The 23,068-nt window shown below is 38.9% G+C and overlaps 2 protein-coding genes and 2 pseudogenes across 3 annotated transcripts in view; 2 read left to right on the top strand and 2 right to left on the bottom strand.

The window, feature by feature from the left end:
- Nucleotides 1–23,068, bottom strand: part of LOC146403204 (uncharacterized) — a 732,844-nt gene that overhangs the window by 128,823 nt on the left and 580,953 nt on the right. The window lies entirely within an intron of this gene.
- On the bottom strand, nucleotides 1,622–2,471 carry LOC100512207 (olfactory receptor 6C68-like; annotated as a pseudogene).
- On the top strand, nucleotides 10,942–15,670 carry LOC100519484 (olfactory receptor 6C2-like). 2 transcript variants are annotated; one of them, XM_084955861.1, is made up of 2 exons: nucleotides 13,953–14,725; nucleotides 14,770–14,827. In XM_084955861.1, the coding sequence occupies exons 1-2, from the start codon at nucleotides 13,953–13,955 to the stop codon at nucleotides 14,825–14,827; spliced, it is 831 nt and encodes a 276-aa protein (XP_084811987.1). The 2 variants fall into 2 exon arrangements, with proteins under 2 accessions (XP_020937936.2, XP_084811987.1); XM_021082277.2 differs by having other exon boundaries at nucleotides 10,942–15,670.
- On the top strand, nucleotides 21,906–22,881 carry LOC100525397 (olfactory receptor 6C2-like; annotated as a pseudogene).

Raw genomic sequence — 23,068 nt, 5'->3', positions numbered from 1 at the left:
TATATAGCTACCATATGATCTAGCAATCGCATTTCTGGACATATATATCAAAAACAGGAAAACTCTAATTCGAAAAGATACATGCACCCCAAAATTCATTGCAGCACTATTCACAACAACCAAGACATGGAAACAATCTAAATGTCCATTGACAAATGTATGGATAAAGAAAGTGTGGGACATATATGCAATGGAATATTATTCAGCCACAAAAAATAATGAAATAATGTCATTTGCAGCAAGATTGATGGATCTAGAGATTATCGTACTGAGTGAAGTAAGTCAAAGACAACTATCATGATATCACTTATATGTGAAATCTAAAAATAGTGATACAAAGGGACTTATTTACAAAACAGAAATAGACTCACAGACATAGAAAACAAACTTATGGTTACCAAAGGGGGAAGGGAGGGAGGGATACATTAGTAATTCAGGATTAACTGATACACACTACTATGTATAAAACAGATTAAAAAAAAATAAGTACCTACTGTATAGCAGAGGGAACTATATTCAGTATGTTGTCATAACATATTATGAAAAATAATCTGAAAAAGAATAGATGTATATATAACTGAATCACTTTTATATATACCTGAAATATCATAAATCAACTACCCTTCAATTTTTTAAAAAAGCAAATCATTTCATTGATATTAGTATTCATATTATAATCTTTTTTCTCCATCTCCTGTATATTTGACTTGTTATTTTAATTTAATATATATCCTGTTAACGATTTTTGAATAACTTTTGTATTGAATTGGATCCATTTGATAAATATGTAAATTGTGATTCTAAAGTTACCTCATTACTAAATGCTTTTTTGAAATCCTAAATCTTTATACTTATTCCTAGTTTTAAAATATATTTGGGAATTTTGAGAATTTTTTTTCCTTCTTACACTTAAATTCTTTTTAATATTATTCTTTCTTGGAGTTCCCATCATGGCTCAGTGGTTAATGAATCCGAATAGGAACGATGAGGTTGTGGGTTTGATCTCCGTCCTCGCTCAGTTGGTTAAGGATCCATCGTCACCATGAGCTGTAGTGTAGGTCACAGACAGGGCTCGGATCTGGCATTGCTGTGGCTCTGGAATAGGCGGCAGCTGCAATTCCACTTAGACCCCTAGCCTGGGAAGCTCCATATGCCGCAGGTGCGGCCCTGGAAATTTTGATAAAGACCAAAAAAAATTATTCTTTCTTTTTAACATCATTTCTCTCCATAAGGAAAAATAATTCCATAGGTTTTTTTGGTTTTTATTTTATTTTTTTTTTGAGAAATGATGTGTAATCCTTTCAGCATTCATAAGGAAAGGTTAAGAGTGAGGTATCCTTAGATTTCGTGAAACAACTGTTTTCATTTTTTTGTAAAGGTTATCATTCTCAAAGAGGTTGGGTTATAAGAGGACAACAGGAGTGACTTGATCAAGATCAGTATAGAATGGAAGTCTAACTATATTTCAGAAAGAGACAGGATAGGACAGACACACAAGAAAACGTCTTAGGGATCCTGACTTCAACATTCCCCTAGTTCTTTGAGAGTGATATAATTCTTTGGACTAAGTCGTTAAAGGCTTATTTCACTTGTTTGTTCCTCAGAGTATAAATAAATGGGTTTAACATGGGGGAAATGGAAGTAGTGAGTATCGTCACTCCCTTATTAATGGTCATTTCATCTTTTGCTGAAGGTTTGATGTAGACAAAGATGCAGCTGCCGTAGGTGATGGAAACCACAATAATGTGGGAAGAACAGGTAGAAAAGGCTTTTGTCCTTTGCTGGGCAGAGGGGAATTCTAGAATTGTTCTGATGATATACACGTAGGACAAAACCACACATACTAGAGTCAGGATAAAGATCAGCACAGTGCCAGCAAGAGTCATCTGTTCAATGAACCTTGTCTCTGAGCAGGCGATCTTCAGGAGTGGATTAACATCACAGACAAAGTGGTCAATGACATTAGAGTCACAGAATTCCAGGGCCAGTCCGAAGCTAAACGGTGGGGAGATGATCAACAAGGTGGCCATCCAACAGCAGAAGACAATCCTTTGGCAGACCCTGTGGTTCATGATGGTCACGTAATGCAGGGGTTTGCAGATGGCCACGTAGCAATCAAAAGACACGGCGGCCAAGAGAAAAAATTCTGTTACTCCAAACACGTCTGTGAAAAATAGTTGGCATGCACAAGCGTTATAGGTAATGGCCCTGTCACCTGTTGATATACTGTACAAGAATCTAGGAATGCAGGCAGAAGTGAAGGAGATTTCTAAGAAGGAAAAATTTTGGAGAAAAAAGTACATGGCAGTTTTGAGATGAGAATCCACTAATATGAGGAGGAGGATGATCAGGTTGCCAGTTAGACTCAACATGTAGGTGAGAAGGAGAAATAGAAAAATCAAAATCTGCATGTGTGGGTCATCTGTCAATCCTAGGAGAATGAAACGGGTTAGTGACGTGTGGTTTCTCATTGCTGGGTCCTGAGTTCTGCCCAATCTGCATGTAAAACTGAGGAAGGTAAGATCTGAGAAGAGGGTGAGAAAAACGTATACAATGACTTTTGTTTGGGAAAGCTGGGCAATGTATTTTACATGCATTTTTTTTACTTGATGGTTTAAAATAATTCATGCTTTCAGCTATGTTGATATGTCATTTGATAGGTTAGAAAATTGGCTTTCAAACAGTTTTGACCACAACATACAATACGATAGACATTTTATGTGACAGTCCAGTGTACATGCACACACACACCAATGTATACTTACGTATGTCTGAAATGAAAATGTCAATAAAATTAGACATTCTGCTTTCTGACATTTTCTATGTGATCTATAAAAATACTGACTCGCAATGTCATACATCTTTTTTTTTTTTTTTTAATGGCCACACTCGCAGCATATGGAAGTTCCTGGGTGAGGGATTAAACCCGCTCCTCCACAGCAACCTGAACCACGGCAGTCAGATTCTTAACCCACTGCACTACAGTGGGAACTCCTAACCGTTGCATCTTAGATGTCATCTCTTCAAATGTTAAACATCTTCACCTGCTAATTTCACCCTCTCTCTAAGTGAACATGTTCACAATGGAATGCCTCATCAACTGCTCCTCCTGCCATAACTCCTGCCATACTCCTTGCTCACTACACTAAAATCAACGTCAACACTGATTGCCCTACATTAACAACTGAGAACAAGCTACCATTCTCTTCATGTAACAGTATCTTGCAATTCTATTGACAATGCAGGTACTTTCACTTAATTTTGCTGTTTCCTTGACTCAAACAGGGGGAGGTTTTGTCTGTTGGTTGGTTGGTCGGTTGGTCTTGAAGTTATCGAGGATAGCTCTAAAAGCACACCATGAGGAAAGTCAGGGATTGTAGTCATCTTACATGGACTACCTGTCTGGAAAGTATTGTCATTTAACCATTTGTGTCTCTCACTCCCCCTGCTGATTCTGATCTATACCCAGAATCCAGGGACTTGTTCCTCTGTTTTCTATTTAGACTCTTCAGAGGAGTCTCCAAATCTCCCAAACCACATTAAGGCCTTTCTATGTGTTTTGTCACACCTTATACTCTAGAGAGGATGTTAAAAAAAATTATTATTTGGAGTTCCCATCATGGCTCAGTGGTTAACAAATCCGACTAGGAACCATGAGGTTGCGGGTTCAATTCCTGGCCTCGCTCAGTGGGTCAAGGAAATGGTGTTGTCGTGAGCTGTAATGGACTCAAATGTAGAAGAAGATTGTATATACAGCCCACCTATCTCTCTTTGCTTCAGTCTTGAGACTTCTAGACTTACACAATTCTGAAAACTTCAGCCCCTGTCCCTGCTCCTAAATATCTTGAAAATTAAGTTGACACAATTGTTTGGTATGTTTTACTTCCCTTGCCTCTTAGAGTACTGAACATTTTAAAGAGGCAAGGTTCTTAATCATATCGGCAGATAATTTCCAGTTCAAGGCTGCTTCTAGAAGTCCCTCGCTGCACTTGCTTTTAGGTTGTCTGCTATTTATTAATGCATCAACTCAGCCTTAGTTGCCTCAATCAATTCAGCATTATGAATTATTGTTTCTTATAATCAAAATTTGATTAACTATTCACATCTCTCTAATTTTGGTCATAAATATCAAACTGTTTTTAAGAAATAATAATTTTCAGAGTTCCTGCCGAGTCGCAATGAGTTAAGAATCAGACTGCAGCAGCTAGAGTTGCTACAGCGGTGCGGGTTCCATCCCCAGCTCAGCACAGTGGGTTAAAGGATCTGGCCTTGCCACAGCTTACAGCAGAGGTCGCAGCTGTGGCTCAGATTTAGTCCCTGGCCTGGGAAATTCCATATGCTACAGGTGCATCCATTAAAAAAGGAAGAAAAAGAAAGAAAGAAAGAAAGAAAGAGAAAGAGAGAGAGAGAGAGAGAGAGAGAAAGAAAGAAAGAAAGAAAGAAAGAAAGAAAGAAAGAAAGAAAGAAAGAAAGAAAAAAAGAAAAAAAGAAAAAAAGAAAGAAAAGAAAAAATAATTTTCTAAGTCTCGCCAAGACCACCGACATAATGGTTTCACTTGGTTATTTATTCCTGAGGTTTAGAAGGATGAAAACTATGCATAGGCTTGTATGTGGACTTCTAGGGGTCACTCTTACTCATCCACCCATACTCACCTCACAGGCGACTCTGGGATGGCACTGATTTATCGGATTCTTTCATTTCCACCTTGTGGTCAAGACTTTCCTACCAAAGTATTTGTGTTATTTTGAAAGGTTATTGCAGATGCAAGGTCTGGAGGAATATCGAGAACTCTCTCCAGTTTGGAGAAACACAATAACTGAACCTTCCTAGACAAAAATGAGAATTTCTGACAGTGAGAAGATTAATGATTGTTTCATGTGCCAAACATGAAACCAAGTGAATAAACATGAATCCTGGGTAAACTGGGTGTTAAAATCACTTATGAATCTTCTGAGCAATCATTTGGCAAAAATCCTGAAACATGCAGCCATGGGGACAGTGTCCTCAGAGAGCTGAAGAGTCCACGATGAATTTGACACAGGACTTTTACATAAAATAAAACCAAAACGACAAAGAATAAGTCTACATTCTCTTCCTCTTGTTCAAAAACATCTATAGTTAACTAATAGCTGCTAACGGAATAATTTTCCCTTCCTTCATTTAATTATTTTTACCTTAAGTAATTGCTATTTATTATAAACTAGATACAAAATTTTATTTTATTTGGGGTTGCCCTCAATATATATTTTTTGGTTTTTGTTTATACTTTCTTCTTCTATTTTTTATAATTGTGGTAATTTATACATAACATAAAATTTACTATCTCTATCAATTTAACAGTACAGTTCAGTAGTATTAAGCACATTCCTATTATTGTGTATTACCCTTTATCTTTAACACACGTATTTTTTCTTGCAAAATCTAGTGATTGCTTTTTATTATAAAGAGTAAAGTAATTTCTATTTATTGTTTAAAATTGCTACTTATGGAGTTCCCGTTGTGGGGCAGTGGGTTAAGGATCCAGCATTGCTACAGATGTGGCACAGGTCACCACTCTGGTTCGTATTTGATCCCTGGCCTGGGAACTTCCATGTGCCTCAGTTGTGGCCAAAAAATAAAAAAATAATAAAATATGAAATAAATAAAATTGCTATTTATTATAAAATTAAACTGACAAAAATAGAAAAGGTAAATCCAATATAATAACCACCCATAATACCTCGGATTACACCTTTCTAGAAATTTCCTGTGTAAGATTACTCATATTAATTAGTATATTCACAAATATGAAAATTTTAAGTTGTTCATCAAACTAATTCATAATTAAAAATTTGAATAAACTTTTTTATCTCAGTAATTATAAATTTGCATCATCATTTGAGGAACTAAGCAATATTTCTTTTCTTTTTTGACTTTCTGAGGGCCGCACCCGTGGCATATGGAGGTTCCCAGGCTAGGGGTCGAATTGGAGCTGTAGCCACCAGCCTATGCCAGAGCCACAGCAATGCAGGATCTGAGCCACGTCTGCAGCCTACATCACAGCTCACAGCAACGCCGGATCCTTAACCCACTGAGCAAGGCCAGGGATTGAACCACAACCTCATGGTTCCCAGTTGGATTTGTTAACCACTGCGCCACAACAGGAACTCCTACCCTTAATACTTTAACACACATATTTAATTTTGATTTTTCTTGTAATATCTAGGAAGAGTTGACATCTAGGTCCCCATTGCTAATAAGGCAAATCACTTAGCCTTATTTTTTTTCTTCTTCCACTTGTTTTGGACTGTTTTATTAGAGACTATTAACTGATGTCTTATGAGAAGAGATGGTAATATTTTCCTTTTATTACCAATGTTATTTTAGTTTTAAGAATAAGTGTTATTCATATCTGTAACTACCCTACTCCTGTTACCCTAAAGATATTTTCCTCTCTTGGGTGAATGCATTTTTTTCTTTCTTTCTGAAATATACCATTACCTAATTCTATTGGTTACAATAAAAGTAAAACATTTTGATTGTTTTTATGTCTTAAATTGAATTAATTTTGTCTCAAACTTGAATGGTTCCTTTCTCAACTGTATAATTTTCTATGAGAAATAATCTTCCTGGAGCAATTTCATCTTCTTTTACTAGGAATTCCAATGATGAACCTATGGCATATATTGATCCATTAAGGCAATGAAATGCAATACATTGAGAGATAGTTATTCTTAAGAAGTGTTTAGGGATTTTTTTAATTTTTAATTTTATATTTTAAAGTTTTATTGAAGTATAGTTGGTTTACAAGGTTGTGATAATTTCTGCTGTACAATAAAGTGATTCAATTATACATACACATATCCATTCTCTTTCAGTCTCTTTTCCCACATAGATTATCACAGAATATTGGGTAGAGTTCTCTGTAAAGTGTTTTAGGGTTTTTTCCTATTTAAATTTATTCTTAATTTACCATTAGGTAATCATTCCCTCTCCTTTTTTTTGATTCTCACTTGGTAATTAAAATCTTATTGACCAAAGGGGAAATTTTTTCTCTATAATTGCATCTAATTTTTTTTCCCCAGCTATTCTTTCTCTGGAGAGCACAACGCATGGATGTTAGAATTTACAGATTCATGTTCAATGGCTCCACTTTACTATTTGCTAAGTATCTCTGCGCTCTCCTTGCATTCAGAAGTTACTTGCTACGGGGAATTGGATCACATGGTGGAGTAGGAGGACGCAGAATTCATCTCCCCCGTGAATACACCAGAAATACATCTACATGTGGAACAAGTCTCACTGAAAACTAACTGGAGGTTGGCAGAAAGACTCCTGTACAAAAACTAAAGAAAGAACCAACCAGAATTGAGGAGGAAGGGAAGAAAAGTGATCATCAGGTTGGGACCTGTGCCCCTGGGAGGGATCAGAGAGGGCAGATTACATGGGCAGAGATCCTCCCTGGGAGTGGGCAGTGTGAGCCACATATTGGGTGCCCCAGCCCTGGGGTCTGACAGGGAAGACAAGCCCTTGCCTATCTAGGAGGACACGTGGGACTAACAAGAGGCTCTGGGAAGCTTAGACTCTGCTTGTGAGGACTACAAGATGCTTGCATGCTCCCAAGGCAGGGTGGGGAGGGTGATTGAGAACACATTGAGGATGTGAGCCCAGTGAACTCTCCAGCCCCCCTTGCTTCACAATGCAGCTCCACGGGGGAGTGAGGGCTGCCACGGTGGAGCAGAGAACTCAGCCGGGAGACACAGGTGGCCCAGACCCAAAGCAACATCTGAGCAGGGAAGGGGCAGTTATCTCTGACGGTGGCCAGATCACCACAGCCCACAGCCAGACATGGACCCATACGCACCTCAAAGAAAATCCTATGAAATATTAAAAGAAATTAAATGCGTGGGGATGCCATGTTAATGGATTGGAAGATCAATACTCTAAAATGTAAATTGTTTTCAAATCAATCCTTTGATATAAAACAAACTCCACCAAAATCCTTGCAGATTATTTTTATGTAATTTGACAATCTGATTCTAAAATTTATATGGAAATACAGAGGCCCAAGAATAAAAGCAAACAAACAAAGCCACTCCCTTGAAAAAGAGGAGAACTATACTGATAATAGTATAGAAAAACAGATGGAGCGACTAGGACAGGAAGTGCACAAAGACACCCATGTAAATGTGCCCCTGCCTCTGTTTCTCCAAGCCTGTCTTTCTCTGAATCCCTGACACCCCTGCCCTCTCCTTTCCTACTTCAGCCCATATTTCCCTCTGCCCAGGAAAATCTCCCCTATTGCTGCTTTGGAAGCACCCACCCTTCTCTGTCAATAGCTGACCCACATTTATAAAAGATCTGAAGCTATTTCCACAGTAGGTATGATGGCTGTGATGCTATCAGGACCTATGGAATTTTTACTGTTCACCTTGGATGGGGAGGAGGCTCCAGGCAGTGACATTCACATGTGGATTCTATGACTGCAGCTCAGACATCTGAGTTCTCAGCTAACGAGCTTCATGAAAAGCTGGCCCTGCTGAGCACCAGGGAAAGATGGGTGCCATCTCTGGATTTATGATTAAACAGTGTATATGTATAAACCTAATACACCCAGATCCTGCATTCTTGATAATCAGAATGACACCTGTGGACTGAACATGGTCCCAGCATGTTTTGAACATGAAATTACAGTGAACAATGAATATGTAGATATTAATCAGTTCTACCTTAAAATAGGACCAATGGATGAATTGTATTACATGATCAGTAGAATGAAATAATTAAATATTAACACTCCTAATCACTGAAATAAGACAGTTTAACAAAAACAAAAACAAAAAAAACACAGGAGTTCCCATTGTGGCTCAGAAGAAATGTGCCTGACTGGTATCCATGAGGACATGGGTTGGATCCCTGGTTCTGCTCAGTGGTTGGGGATCAGGCATTGCAGTGAGCTGTAGCATAGGTCACATAAGTAGCTCAGATCTGGTGTTGCTGTGGCTGTGGTGTGGGCTGGAAGCTGGGAACTTCCATATGGACCCCTAGCCTGGGAACTTCCATGTGACACAGATGCAGCCCTTAAAAAAAAATTAATAAGCAGATATCTGGAGGACTGACTTGAGTAGATCACTTAAGGGTGTCTTATAACAAAATTCGTTGGCTGACCCCCAGCATTTAATCATGTAAAAAGAACACTATGAAAATCTGATTGTCATTTTATCATCTGACTTTCTTTTTGCCCTGCAACTGATGCTATTATGATTTCATTTCTCATCTCTGTGGACACTGCCATACAGGTGTTAATTTTTTTCTTTTTTTTTCTACCAAAGGTAATTTTACTATAGGTTCATTGGTGGTTTGAATAGGGTCACCAAGGACATTTTTGTTTGTTCCCTTAATTGATCCCTATGCACTTAAGCAGATCAAACCAAGAAAACACCTACCATTTCTATTAATGAGAATGTATAGAGTAATCCATCTCTTTACAAAAAAGGCTCAGCCCATCTTCACTTCACAGCCAGGGAGAGTTGCTAGCATTTATTTACCATTGTTTTCCATTCTTTCAATCACAGAATTTAGAGAAGTATTAATAATAGTTTCATGAGAGACAGGCACTCTCATCAGATTCCATTTGCGATGTGGTGATGTTTGGTAGCTCACTGCCCATTACCTTGCATTTGCAGACACTCTTACCTGGAAGAGTATGCAGGGCTTAAAAGTGGGGCAAAGTTAGCTCAAAATTACAGTCACTAGCACCCAGTATTTCTCAGACTCATGAAGGAACTTTGGGTTAAATTTCCTGAAAAGTCATGGGGAACCATCAGAAAGTAAGTATGAAATGTTTGTCATTTATGTGCCTAAAAGTTCGAAAACTGGAACCATGGAAATTGTGTAAAAGCAGCTCTTGGGGAAAGGCAGTGAGTTTAAAACTTTCTGCTGGAAAATGTGAGTATAAGAAGTACCTTTGTGTTCAGAGAGGATTTGAAAAGCAATCTTCGAGCTGCCACTTTGTTCTATATAACATGATAATCAATCTGAACATGACTCTTGAGCTGTGATCTTGGAAGAGATTAGACTTAAGGATAAGACCAGCTATGTACACAGCAGTGTTGGCACTGCCATGGCATAAGGAGAGGGGCCAAAAAAGAATCTCAAAAAACATTCCTCATGTTTTCATAGACCCTTACAACATGAGGTTAGAAACAGCCTCAAAGGGGCAACCACCCTTTTCCATCACTCTGCTAAATGGTTATTTAACTTATCCTTAAACATTTCCAGTGCATCCCTTGGGCTGCCTCAGTCCTGTCCAAATCCATAATAATTAAAGTTACATTAATTAGGTCAGACTACATTCTAGGATTTTAGAGCCTCTGATGTTAATTGTTCTTTTACTAGTGCACTCAAATAACTCACATAGGTAAATATATAAAAACGAACAAAAAAAGTAAAGTAAAAGGAGTTCTCTGGTGGCTCAGTGGGTTAAGGATCCAGCATTGTCACTGCTGTAGCTCTGGTTATTGCTGTGGCCCGGGAACTTCCAAATGAAGCAAGCGCCAACAACAACAAAAAAAAAAGGAATGTAAAATAAGTACATTTGTTATTAATTGAAAACATCATAAGGTCAGATAAATATAATGGTGTTTCTGAAGTGAAATGACTACGAATTAGAATAAAGTTGCAAACTTCACAAGAAGAATACCCATTAAAAAAAAAATCAGGATTATCTTGTTAGTAAAAGTATTAAAAATAATATCCAGGAATTCCCATCGTGGTGCAGTGGTTAACGAATCCGACTAGGAATCATGAGGTTGTGGGTTCGATCCCTGGCCTCGCTCAGTGGGTTAAGGATCCGGCATTGCCATGAACTGTGGTGTAGGTTGCAGACGCAGCTCGGATCCCGCATTGCTGTGGCTTTGGTGTAGGCCGGTGGCTACAGCTCCAATTTGGCCCCAAGCCTGGGAATCTCCATATGCCGCAGGAGCAGCCCTAGAAAAGGTAAAAAGACAAAAAAAAAAAAAAAATCCAAAGCAGTAATGCTCAAATCCTTAAGGCTTCAGAAAATAGAGATTCTCACTTACAAATAGTGGAACTATACATGAGGACAAATTTCCTAAAGGACTGGCTTAGCAGTAAATATGGGGAGCCCTTTATTCAATGTTTCTTTTTGACCAGTTCTTAAATGTGAAATCTGATGAGTTAAAAAAAAAAGTTTTATATATAAGAATGCCCACTAAAAGATTATTTTATAACAAGTGGAAGAAATTTTAATTATCAATATTAAAACTACTAACTTTATTGTTTTCTCCTTTATATGTTTGGATATAATAAGCAAAGTTGTGTTTTTAAAGAATATTTAATGACATGAGGAAATACATTCTAAGTACTATAAAAATAATTGCATGAATAAAGGTGAGGTTAAGTGAGGAAAATATCAAATGTTATTTACATATGAAATTAATTTCACAAACTATATATAACTGCCTTTGTACATAACTAATATATGTACAAACAGATTGTAAATAAATTCAACAAGATATGAAAAATGATGAACTCTGTACAAGGTGATTCTAGGAAATCTTGCTTTCTTTCTTATATTTGTCTCAGTTCTAGGTGAATGTAGAGAATACATACATATTTTTATTTTATTGTGAGGGATTAAGGTAATGTTATTATCTCAAAAGACAAAAATAATAAATAACAATTCTCCATAATTTAAAATGACTCCTTGATAGCAGGAAGTGAAACAGTCATAGCCTAAAACTACAGAATTAAATATAATTTCTTTCTATTATGATTTTCCTCTTAAAGCAGTCATTCAAACAGTAATGTGAAGTTCAATTGCGAATCTCATTCCACCATGTCCTCTGAACTGAGGCACAAGGTTATATATTTTTATGGTATGCAGCGGTGTACCACCCCGCAATGTTAAGTGGGAGTCAGTGTATTGGGCAGCATGAGCATTGGGGTCCACGGGTAGAAAGAAGGAGCTGAGGACAACTTTGGAGGCACTAAGTGGGAAGATGTGTGGCTCTCAGGAAACCATCACATCAGCCTCAGAGAGCAATCCTGGCACAGGCACACCTTATTTAAATGTTGTCAACACGTAGGCAAACCCTTTATGCTGTAAGCGAAGGTCAGCAGACTTTTCCTAGGAAGGTGTCCTATCACATTCTGGCAACCAACCTAACAGACAAGACAGGATACCTTTCCCGGGCCAGGAGGGAAACAGCACACAAGGTACTTCGTGGGGAATATCTTAAACATCACATAAAAAACGTTCACATTGCAAAGGAATTTATCTCCTAAGGAAATACCATTCTAGTCACTTACTGAAGTAACCCAGATGCCCTGGAGGTACCATTCGCAGCTAGGAAACATTTGAAAAGTTAACATTTTAATTAATTTGTGACTATGAGAATTGACAAAGGATGAGCAGTTGCCCCACATCCTAAAATGACAACTTTCCTGGAAACATGGAATCTTTGGATCCAATTTGGACTGGCTTAAATTCCAGTGCTGATATTTCTTAGAAGTTCAATATACCCTCATCCCTGAGAGAGTGAGTGAATAGATGAGAAATGTGAGAAATGAAAAACTGCTCAAGGGCTTCCTGGAAGGTGATGAAAAAATGATGGCCATTTGCCTTGATCCTCAAAGGAAGCAACACAGGGAGGCAACCTTGTAGGGAAGCGCCTAAGGATGGATTGTGGGTTTTCAGCTTTTAAGAATAGTCACACTTAAGAGCAAGTTTTATTTATTCTCTGTGTCATATTTAGTCCTTGTTAATGTTAATGCCTGACAACACCCGTTCTTTGGGGGAATAAGCACAGAATGTGAGTCTCTTCTTGGGCCAGGCTGCTGAGAACAAAGAGATGTCCTCAAGCATTGACAAGGTAGCAGTGATTACAGCCATTCCCAATGGTAAGGTGGGTCTTCAGTGAAAGAAATCATGGCAAAGAAAGCAGCGCTTTCCCCAAGAAATATCCTCCCTCTTCTACATCTTGGAGGATATAGATTTTATGTTATTAGGGAGCTGGAAAGCAGCCTCAAAAGGCATTTGGGAGCTGAAATAGGAGGTTCTGTAAGGATTGTGCAAAGCCTAAGGGCAGGACTCTGTTCCCTGGGGAAAACGATCAAAACATTCAATTTGTTAGGGTTCTGGGAAAGCTTAGGACGGGTGGGACCTTAGACAATGGATGAACGTTGAAACAGGAATTCAAGAAAGGACAAAAAACAGAGGCTGGTCAAACTGATTCGCAAGAGAAACACAAACGTCACAAGAAAAACATGAATATGCTATTATTTCAGCATGTAATCTATCATGAAAGGAGTGCAAAGAAGAAGTCCTGGAGGAGGATGGGACTCAGGAAATTTCATGATAACTCGTGATACTGCTCCCAAGTCACCCAAACAATAAAAGCTTCTCTAGGATGTTGAGGGATTAAGAAATTATTTGAAGGGGACACGTGTTGCAAAGCACAGAAAATAGTGTGAATAAGCCATTGGTGGTATTTTATGACCCTAAGGTATGAGAATGATACATTGACAGGCTTTAATGGCAAATGGATAAAACAAATTTTTATCCATTTTTTTCTATTAATGGTCATTTGTGGATCTCCTACTCTACACTGAGGACCGGAGACACCAGGATGGCTGCCAAATCTCCGGGGACTATGAGATCTACATTTAAATTTGTGGGAGCAGACATGAAATTTCAGATGAGTATTTTTAATAAACTACAGTCTGAAGAGCAAGGAAGGGAAAACAGAGTCCAGGGAAATGAAGCACGATGTGCTCACTTACACCGTGATCATTGATGATCAAGTAAAAGCTCTAAAATCTGCTTCTACAGGCTTCTTTGGCTACTTTTCTATACATAGCTTATTGAGATATTATTTTTATATTTTATTCCTCAGATTCAACGTTTATGATTTATTAATACAGACTTCTTATGTATCTGACGACTGTGATGAAAAATCATTCTGCTATCACTTCCTTCATCCTACTAGGATTAACAGATGACCCACGACTCCAGGTGTTTCTTTCGGTATTCCTGTTTCTGACCTACATTTTCACTGTTGTTGGAAATCTGGTCATCATCCTCCTCACTCTGGTGGACTCTCACCTTAAAACACCCATGTACTTTTTCCTTCGGAATTTCTCCATCCTAGAGATATTATTCACAACTGTCTGTGTTCCTCGATTCCTGTACAGCATGACAACTGGGGACAAAAGCGTGACCTATAATGCCTGTGTCATTCAGTTATTTTTTGTCATCCTTATCGGGGCAACAGAATTTTTTCTCCTAACCGCCATGTCCTATGACCGCTACGTGGCCATCTGCAAGCCCCTGCACTACACCGCCATCATGAATGGAAGGATATGCACCGTTCTTGTCCTTGGCTGTTGGCTGATTGGGTTAATTGTCGTACTCCCACCTCTCAGCCTAGGAGTTCAGCTAGATTTCTGTGACTCCAATCTCCTTGACCATTTTGGCTGTGATGCATCTCCTCTTCTAAAGATCGTGTGCTCAGACACTCAGTTTGTAGAACAACTTGTTTTAATCATGGCTGTGCTGACCCTCCTGGTCACACTCGTCTGTGTGATTGTGTCCTACACCTACATCATCAAGTCCATTTTAAGGCTCCCTTCAGCCCAGCAGAGAAAAAAGGCTTTCTCCACCTGTTCTTCCCACATCATTGTGGTCTCCATCACCTATGGAAGTTGCATCTTTATCTATATCAAGCCGGCAAAGGAAGGAGTGGCCATTAATAAGGCGGTGTCCCTGCTCAACACTTCGGTTATTCCTCTGATGAACCCTTTCATTTATACACTACGGAATAAGCAAGTCAAACAAGCCTTCAGGGACTCAATAAAAAAGATGGCTTTTCTTTCAAAGAATTAGGCAATGATTGTATAAATTTTAAATTTACACATATAAACATTTCATCTTTTACTGTGTTCTAATTCAAATCAAGGGTACAGTCCTGAATTTAGAGCCTAACTTGCCACCAAAGTTTCTTTTCTATTACTCTGAGAACCATGGACTGAAGAAAGCACTGTAGCCTTAATTCAAATAGACCTTTCTGAAAAATAATGGCGGTGGGTACATGTATAATTGAGTCACTTCTTTTTCAGCAGAAATTATCACAACATTGTAAATCAACTTTACTTCAATAAAACTTAAAAAATAGAACTTCCATTGTTGTTCACGTCTATAAGTGAGCATGAATATAAATTTCCAGAAGGTCCAAATAGTACCTCATCTTCCTTACATCTGAAACACAAAAATGCAGTAACAAAAAAAAAAAAAAGAGCTGTCCTTTTCCATTCATTTCTTTAAGTTCTTCCAGGTCAAAAATTATTTATCTTGGGATTCTTTCCTAGCATCCACTGTTTCAAAAACAGGATAATGGGTAGATGTAATTTGTTTCTCTTTTTTTTAATACAAACCACCTTGCTACAGACTAAGATGGAACTAATTTATTATTAAATGGAAACATTTTTTGTTTGTTTTTTTTATTTTTGGCATTATAGACCTTTATTTTTTCCAATCTTATTAGATATAATTGACAAATAACATTGTATAAGCTTAAGGTGTACTCCATAAAGATTTTACATGTGTGTATATTACAAAGTGATTATCATAAGTTTAGTTAACACCAGTTACCTCTGTTTTCTGTAATGGCTGTACAATTTTTTTCCTGTGTGAGAATTTTTTAAGATCTAGTCTCTTGGTAACTTTCATTAAGTACAATAGAGTATCATTAACTATAATCATCATGCTTTACATTTCAACCTCAGGACTTATTTATCTTATAACCAGAAATTTGTGTCTTTGACCAGCTTCACCCATTTCCCCCAGCCACTGGCAACTTCAAATCTGGTCTCTGTTCCTATGCATTTTTTTAGATTCTGTCTTTCTCTGTCTGGCTTATTTTACTTATACTGTCCTTAAAATCTAGTTGTGTTGTCAAAAATGGTAGAATTTTCTTATTTTTTTGGCTGAATGATATTCCTTTGTATATACTTCCTCTTCTTTACCCATTTATCCATCTATGACTCAACTGGTAATCTTGGCTGTTTACTCATGCTTGGTTTATTTACTAAGGCTGCAATAAACATGGAAGGGCAGATATCTCTTTGAAATAGTGATTTTTGTTGCCTTAGAGTATATACCCAGAAGAAATACTGCTATATCATATGAGAGTACTATTTTTAGTTTTTAGAGGAAACTCCACCAACAGAGAGTCCCAGGGTTCCCTTTTCTCCACATACTTATGAACACTTGTTATCAACAACTGCAATATTTTTATTGCAGCAGGTGTGTGGCTGTATCTCATTGGGGTTTCCATATGCATTTCTGTGAATATTATTGATATTCCACATCTTTTTATGTACCCGATGGCCTTTTTGGGGGGAGGGGCTTTTTGTCTTTTTATGGCTGCACCTGTGGCATATGGAGGTTCCCAGGCTAGGGGTCGAATCGGAGCTGTAGCCTCCAGCCTACACCACAGCCACAGCAACACCAGATCCGAGCCACATCTGCAACCTACACCATAGCTCATGGCAATGCCAGATCCTTAACCCACTGAGCGAGGCCAGGAATCAAACCCATAACCTCATGGTTCCTAGTCAGATTCATTTCTGCTGCAACACAATGGAAACTCCCTGATGGCCTTTTTAATGTTTTCTCTGGGAAAATGTCTATTCAGATCCTTTAGCCTTCATTTAAATCAGGTTGTGGAGGGGTTTGTTATTGAATTTTAAGAAATCTTTATATATATTGGATATCTGATATATAGTTTGCAATTATTTTCTCCCATTCCATAGACTGCGTTGTCATTTTATTGATTGTTTCCTTAGCTGTGAAGAATCTTTTTAGTCTGTTTAGTCTCACTTGTTTAACTTTGCTTTTGTTGCTTGAGCTTTTGGTGTCATATCCAAACATAATTATTTCCAAAGCCAATGTCAAGGAGTTTTTCACTACATTTTATTCTGGGAGTTTTATATATTCAGGTCTTAAGATTTAAGTCTTAAATTAATTTTGAGTTGATTTTTATATATGGTGTAAAATAAGGGTCCAGTTTCATTCTTTTGCATGTAGATATCCAATTTATCCCACCATTTATTGAAGAGACTATTCTTTCCCCATTGTGACTGCCCATCTATTTTAGTCCTAGGGGCAGCATGATAATTTAGCCAATACCAGACATCACTACAGATCAAATCTTCAGCCCTATTGGACACCATGGCAACCACACTTATCTCTCGAGTTTAAGTGCTGCCACCACCTGGCCCCTACTCTCCAGAGTCCCCTCATCCCACTGAATTTAAGGAGCTCTTTTCAAAACCATTGTTTCCCATTGTCATTCCTGGACTTTAAGAATAGTCACTACAGAGCACCTCAGGAAGCCAAGTCTCCTGGTTAACAATGTATTTCTCAAAGGCTGTTGAATGGATTATCCCTTGGAATTTCCTGGACTTTTGTTAAAGAGTAGACAAGCAAGTCTTGCATAATAAATCTTCTCCAGTAGAGACTTTGGATGCTTTCCTCAACAGCATATGGAGAAAGTTCTGGAATTTCTACTTCATTCAGTGTAGGGCACATGCAGGCCAAGTAGGGCCAATAGAAGGATCACAGAGAGGTGTGATGGGACGTGTCTATTCCGTGTGAGAAACCCCTGTAAAGTAATGAGCAGCCTGAGGAGGGGGACAGCAGAGACACCTGCTCCACTACAGGCCGTTCCTACCTCTGCTCCATCATTTGACACCAGGATCAACATGAGCAGCAAGAGCAAGGACGTTCAGAAATGACAGCAGAGATAGTCAAAGGAAAAGCTTTATTCATATTCATGGGTCGGGAATAAGGCACAGCAAAACAAGAAACAGATCCTGGAACCAGGCAGGTTTTATCCAGTACGTGGGAGGACAAACTTTGCATTAATTCAAATACCAGGAGTAGTTTCTTTGCCTACCTGGAAAGTCATAAGTAGAAGGAGAAAGGGTGAAAATAGAGGTGGGTTAGCACTAGAACATCAAGTTTGAAATTTAAATGCTATGGAGGCTCTTAAATGTTGCAACAGCTGTCTAGGGTAGTACGGAGGAAGAAGCAGGATCTTTGAATTCAGATAAACTTTTGAACAAAACCTGCCACACCCCATGGGGCATCTTGACCATTCACTTCTCTGATCCTTAGTTTCCTCATCTGTGAAACGAGGGAGGGGTTTTTATTTTTCATTTTATCTGATATTTACGTCAAAAGTAAATAACATATAGAAAATGCCCAAACTGTCTGATTCTAGGAAACACATAAAGATTCCACAAAGAAATCAAAATGGCATTCAGATATCAGACCACCTGCAGCGTCTCTGAGGACACTGTTCCCATTGCTACCTGTCTTTTACATTGTTTATTAGACTGCTGCCAATTCATTAGTACCTTTTGCAACCGGGTCACTAAGGACTATTTTGTTGTGAACTCAGAGGTTCCCTGCACACTCCTAGCAGACTAAACCTATAAAAGAAATGTTGCAATTACAGAATTTGCAGGGAGGCCTGCCTCCCGGCCCAGGAAGATCAGCTAGGCCCTCAAAACTCAAGAGAAAGCTTCCTTATCTCTGCACCATCTTTTTTTTTCCCCTTGAGTTAGCAGAAAAACTAGGAATTGTAGTGTCAGGTGTAGTTTTCGGCTTGGTGAAGGAAGAGAAAACGGAGACAGGGCTCATTACACCAGAGGCCTTGAAAATCCAGGAGAATTCTGTCATTTGTCAAACTTTCCTGTGAGAGAGGGGTGTGTGTGTGTGTGTGTTCACATGGGCTTGTACGGAGGGTGAGACTGGGAGCTGGGGCAGGTGGACTGTGAAAGTGGAAGCAGAAGTGGACATGAACCTCCTTTCCAACACAGTGCTCCTCAGACTGTGCTTCCCTCAAAAGCCTCTGATAAAAAGCTATCAGAAAAGTAAGTGTGTAATTTGTCATGACGGCTTTTTCCATATTCTCTAACTATAGGCAGAGAGTGAGTTCAGTCAGTCTTAAAATGTGAATTTCCATTTATTATAATTATGCAGAAAGGTAAACCACACTCATTTCTGATATGTTGTTATTCTGAAGGGACATGAAATTAGAATTTTCCTGCCATGGTCGCTTTAGCCTTTGGAAGGCACAGACAAAACCGTCAGTTAGGGAGCTGTTACTGCTAAAGAGACGGAAGAAAAAGAGGTGACGGAAAAGACACCACGACCCAATAATACACTCTAGCATCACAGAAATCGAATAATATCAGTGTTATAAGTTACTTCATCTTATTACCTGTTACTTAAGTCCTTTTGGCCACTGTTTGGTGGAAGTTGGGGGGATGGGGGGCACAGATTTGCTTCTCGAATCTCTGTCCTGAATGAAGACTGACTGAGCTTTGTTCCAAATGTAAGTTCAAAGTGTCTCAAATATATTGTTTTAATTCACTAAATAGGGAGTTGATGAAGGAAAAACCCAAATCTCAATCACTCTTCTAGGTCCCACAGTGACAGTGAGAGTAGGCAGTTTTGCACAGGTTGTCTTCAAACCCTCCATGTTAATGTTAATTGAAAAACATTAATTATAGGAGGAAGGTAGTAAAATTCATCATGTATTCAATGAAATAGTTACCAACTTGATCCAAATTAAAAAGAAGTACTCTATACCATATGATATCACTTATAACTGGAATCTAATATCCAGCACAAATGAACATCTCCTCAGAAGAGAAAATCATGGACTTGGAGAAGAGACTTGTGGTTGCCTGATGGGAGGGGGAGGGAGTGGGAGGGATCGGGAGCTTGGGCTTATCAGACACAGCCTAGAATAGATTTACAAGGAGATCCTGCTGAATAGCATTGAGAACTTTGTCTAGATACTCATGTTGCAACAGAAGAAAGGGTGGGGGAAAAACTGTAATTGCAATGTATACATGTAAGGATAACTTGATCCCCTTGCTGTACAGTGGGAAAAAAAAAAAAAAAAGAAGTATTCTCATTCTCCCAGGGAAATCTTCCCAACACAATGTAGAATATTGGTATGACTGGGGGTAAACACCAAAAAAAGGCAGTCATATAGTCAAAGGATCTGTTACCACAGGCTTGACTGCAATGCCAGAAGCACTGTTTAATTTAACAAGCTTCATGAATTATTTGAATGAATAAATGTAGGTTGTTTCATTGGACAATAGGAAATAAGAGGAACCTCGGGTATTTTTTATTCTCTACTCAGAATGCACACATTGGGTCAGTTGGAGAAATCACACATAAGAAATCAGTTTTTCCTCTTATGTAGAAGTGTGTAGGGTTTCCCTGCAGACTTTTGCATTATTCCTAAATTTGCTCCTTTAATAATAATAAACCTCCCTAATAAAACTCTAGTACCTATTACAGGTCAGTATTTTACATTATTATTAAAAACTGATATCCCCGGTAAGAACACATTTACTCGTTTTCTTTTACAGGATGGAGACCTGAGAGTAAGTTGCTTGAAATATGAATCTCCCGTGCAGGTAAATGTTGACATGAAGGAGAGGGGAATTTCCTGAGCCTCTAATGGGATTCCTGAAATAATATAAATTAGAGTACAAGGCAGCTTAAAACTCCTGGGAGGGGCTGAAATGGACCGTCATACAGGTCAATGAGAAAGACAGGGTACTTTGTTTACAAAGATTGGCTCATATGGGTCCCTTTGTCTCTAGCTGGCACTTGGTCAAGTTACATATGTCTAAACTCAGAGAACACAAGGGAGCAGGTTGGTAACTTAGGGGGGAGAGGTGATTTGGGGAAGGTGAGCAGCAGAAATTGTTCAATCGGGTGGTCACCAAGCTGGACCTGAGACAGACTCTGAGGGCTGCCGGCTGTAAAAAGCACAGGTTGGTCAGGCTGGCAAAGAAAGCAGCTGCCTCAGGCCATCCCCTCTCAGCTCTGCCCATGACCCAGAGCACCACAGCAGGGTTCGGTCTGCTTGATAGTCACATTCCAGAAATGTTTTCTGTATTCCACTTTAGGAAACCCTCTGCTTAAGCTGTCCCCAAACTGGCATAGAAATACTTTCGTTTGCCTAAATATAGGGTGACTGAGCAAAGATGCACATTTTTTCTCCCTCTTTAGAGATTCTTTGAAGGGCAAAGAGAAGAACTAACATTTTAAAGTGAATGTCCTGCTATTAAAGGTTGGTGTAATCACATGAGATGATCAACATAAAATGCTCATCATACGTTTGTCCAAACCCGTGGACATACAACACCAAGACTGAGCCATAGCTAGACTAAAGGACTTGGGGTGATTGTGATGTGTCCCTGTAGGTTCATCAGTTGTAACATGAGCCACTCTGGTGGGAGATGTTGATAATGGGGAAAATATGCGTATGTGGAAGCAGGAGGAATGTGGGACATTTCTGTACTTTACCTTCTACTTTGCTACGAACATGATATTGCTCTAAAAAATGCTCTAATTTAAAACACCCCAAAAATACTAATGAACAGATCCTTCTTGGTTTTGAAAGTGGAGCATTTTGGTATGGTATGGTATGGAAAACAAAGAAAGATGAAGATGGGAGAGAACAAATTTCAAATGTGATATCATTTTCTTCAGAAGGACACACAACATCAAGGCAATACTGTTGGAAAACTGCATATCAGACATACTATACACTTGTTTCTATCTTTGTGCATATGCTTTCGAATCAGAGAATTATCTAATTCCATTCTAGAATTATCTATCTCTCTTATAGACATAAGATCTGTAATAGATACTGTCTATAAATGCCTCTTAGTAAGATGTCAAAAGCACTGCTATGTTAACAAATTTATTATTAAGTAAAGGAAGAAAGCGCATGTGAGCTGGCTTGCTGGGATGATTCATTCAGATCCAAATACCAGCTTCTTATGATGCTTCTTTCTTCAGGTGGAATCCCCCTTGACTTAGCAGGAGGCAGTGATGAGAAATTATACGGTAATAACCACAATCATCCTGCTGGGATTGACAGAGGACCCAAAACTCTAAGTTCTGCTTTGTGCATTTTTGCTTCTCACCTACATGTTGAGTGTGGCTGGGAACCTCATCATTATCACCCTCACACTTTCGGATCCTCATCTTAAAACACCCATGTATTTTTTCCTCCGAAATTTCTCTTTCTTAGAAGTCTCATTCACGACTGTCTGTATTCCCAGATTCCTGTATACTATGACAACTGGAGATAATACCGTTAGCTATAATGCTTGCACCACCCAATTATTTTTTGTTGTCCTCTTTGGAGCCACAGAATTTTTTCTCCTCGCCGCTATGTCCTACGACCGCTACGTGGCCATTTGTAAGCCCCTGCACTGCACTACACAACCCTCATGAACAACCGAGTCTGCACTACCCTCGTTCTCTGCTGCTGGTTTGCCGGCCTGTTGATCATCCTCCCGCCCCTTGGCGCGGGCCTCCAGCTGGAATTCTGTGACTCCAATGAGATTGATCATTTTGGCTGTGACACATCTCCCGTTTTACAGATAACCTGCTCGGACACTGTGCTCATAGAGAGAATTGTCTTGAGTTTCGCTGTGCTGACTCTCCTCATTACCTTAGTGTGTGTGGTCCTCTCCTACACATGCATCATCAAGACCATTCTAAGATTCCCCGCTGCCCAGCAAAGGAAAAGGCCTTTTCCACCTGCTCCTCCCACATGATTGTGGTTTCCATCACCTATGGCAGCTGCATCTTCATCTACATCAAACCTTTGGCAAAGGAAGGAGTGGTGATTAACAAAGGGGTGTCTGTTCTCACCACTTCAGTTGCCCCTTTGCTTAATCCGTTCATTTATACACTTTGAAATAAACAAGTGAAAGACGCCTTCAAAGGCACAGTAAAAAGGATGGTATTTCTCACAAAGAAGTAAGAGACTCTTGGTGAGTTTTGAGACTAAGTTAAATTTAAATCTGAAGGACCCAAGAGCAACATTCTTGAACTCGCAAAATAAAAAGAATTTCTTCCTATTCAGGCTAATCCTCCCCCAGGAACATTCTTCTCTCATAATCCAAAAGCCAAAATCAAGCCATTGACCTCTCCTTCTTTCAAGGTTATTT

Source organism: Sus scrofa, chromosome 5, assembly GCF_054392235.1.
Source record: "Sus scrofa isolate SSC_HxYL_T2T_F1_AM1 chromosome 5, Sscrofa_HxYL_maternal_Yorkshire_Landrace_v2.0, whole genome shotgun sequence".
Lineage (NCBI taxonomy): Eukaryota > Metazoa > Chordata > Mammalia > Artiodactyla > Suidae > Sus > Sus scrofa.
This window is presented reverse-complemented; position numbering and strand designations above follow the sequence as displayed.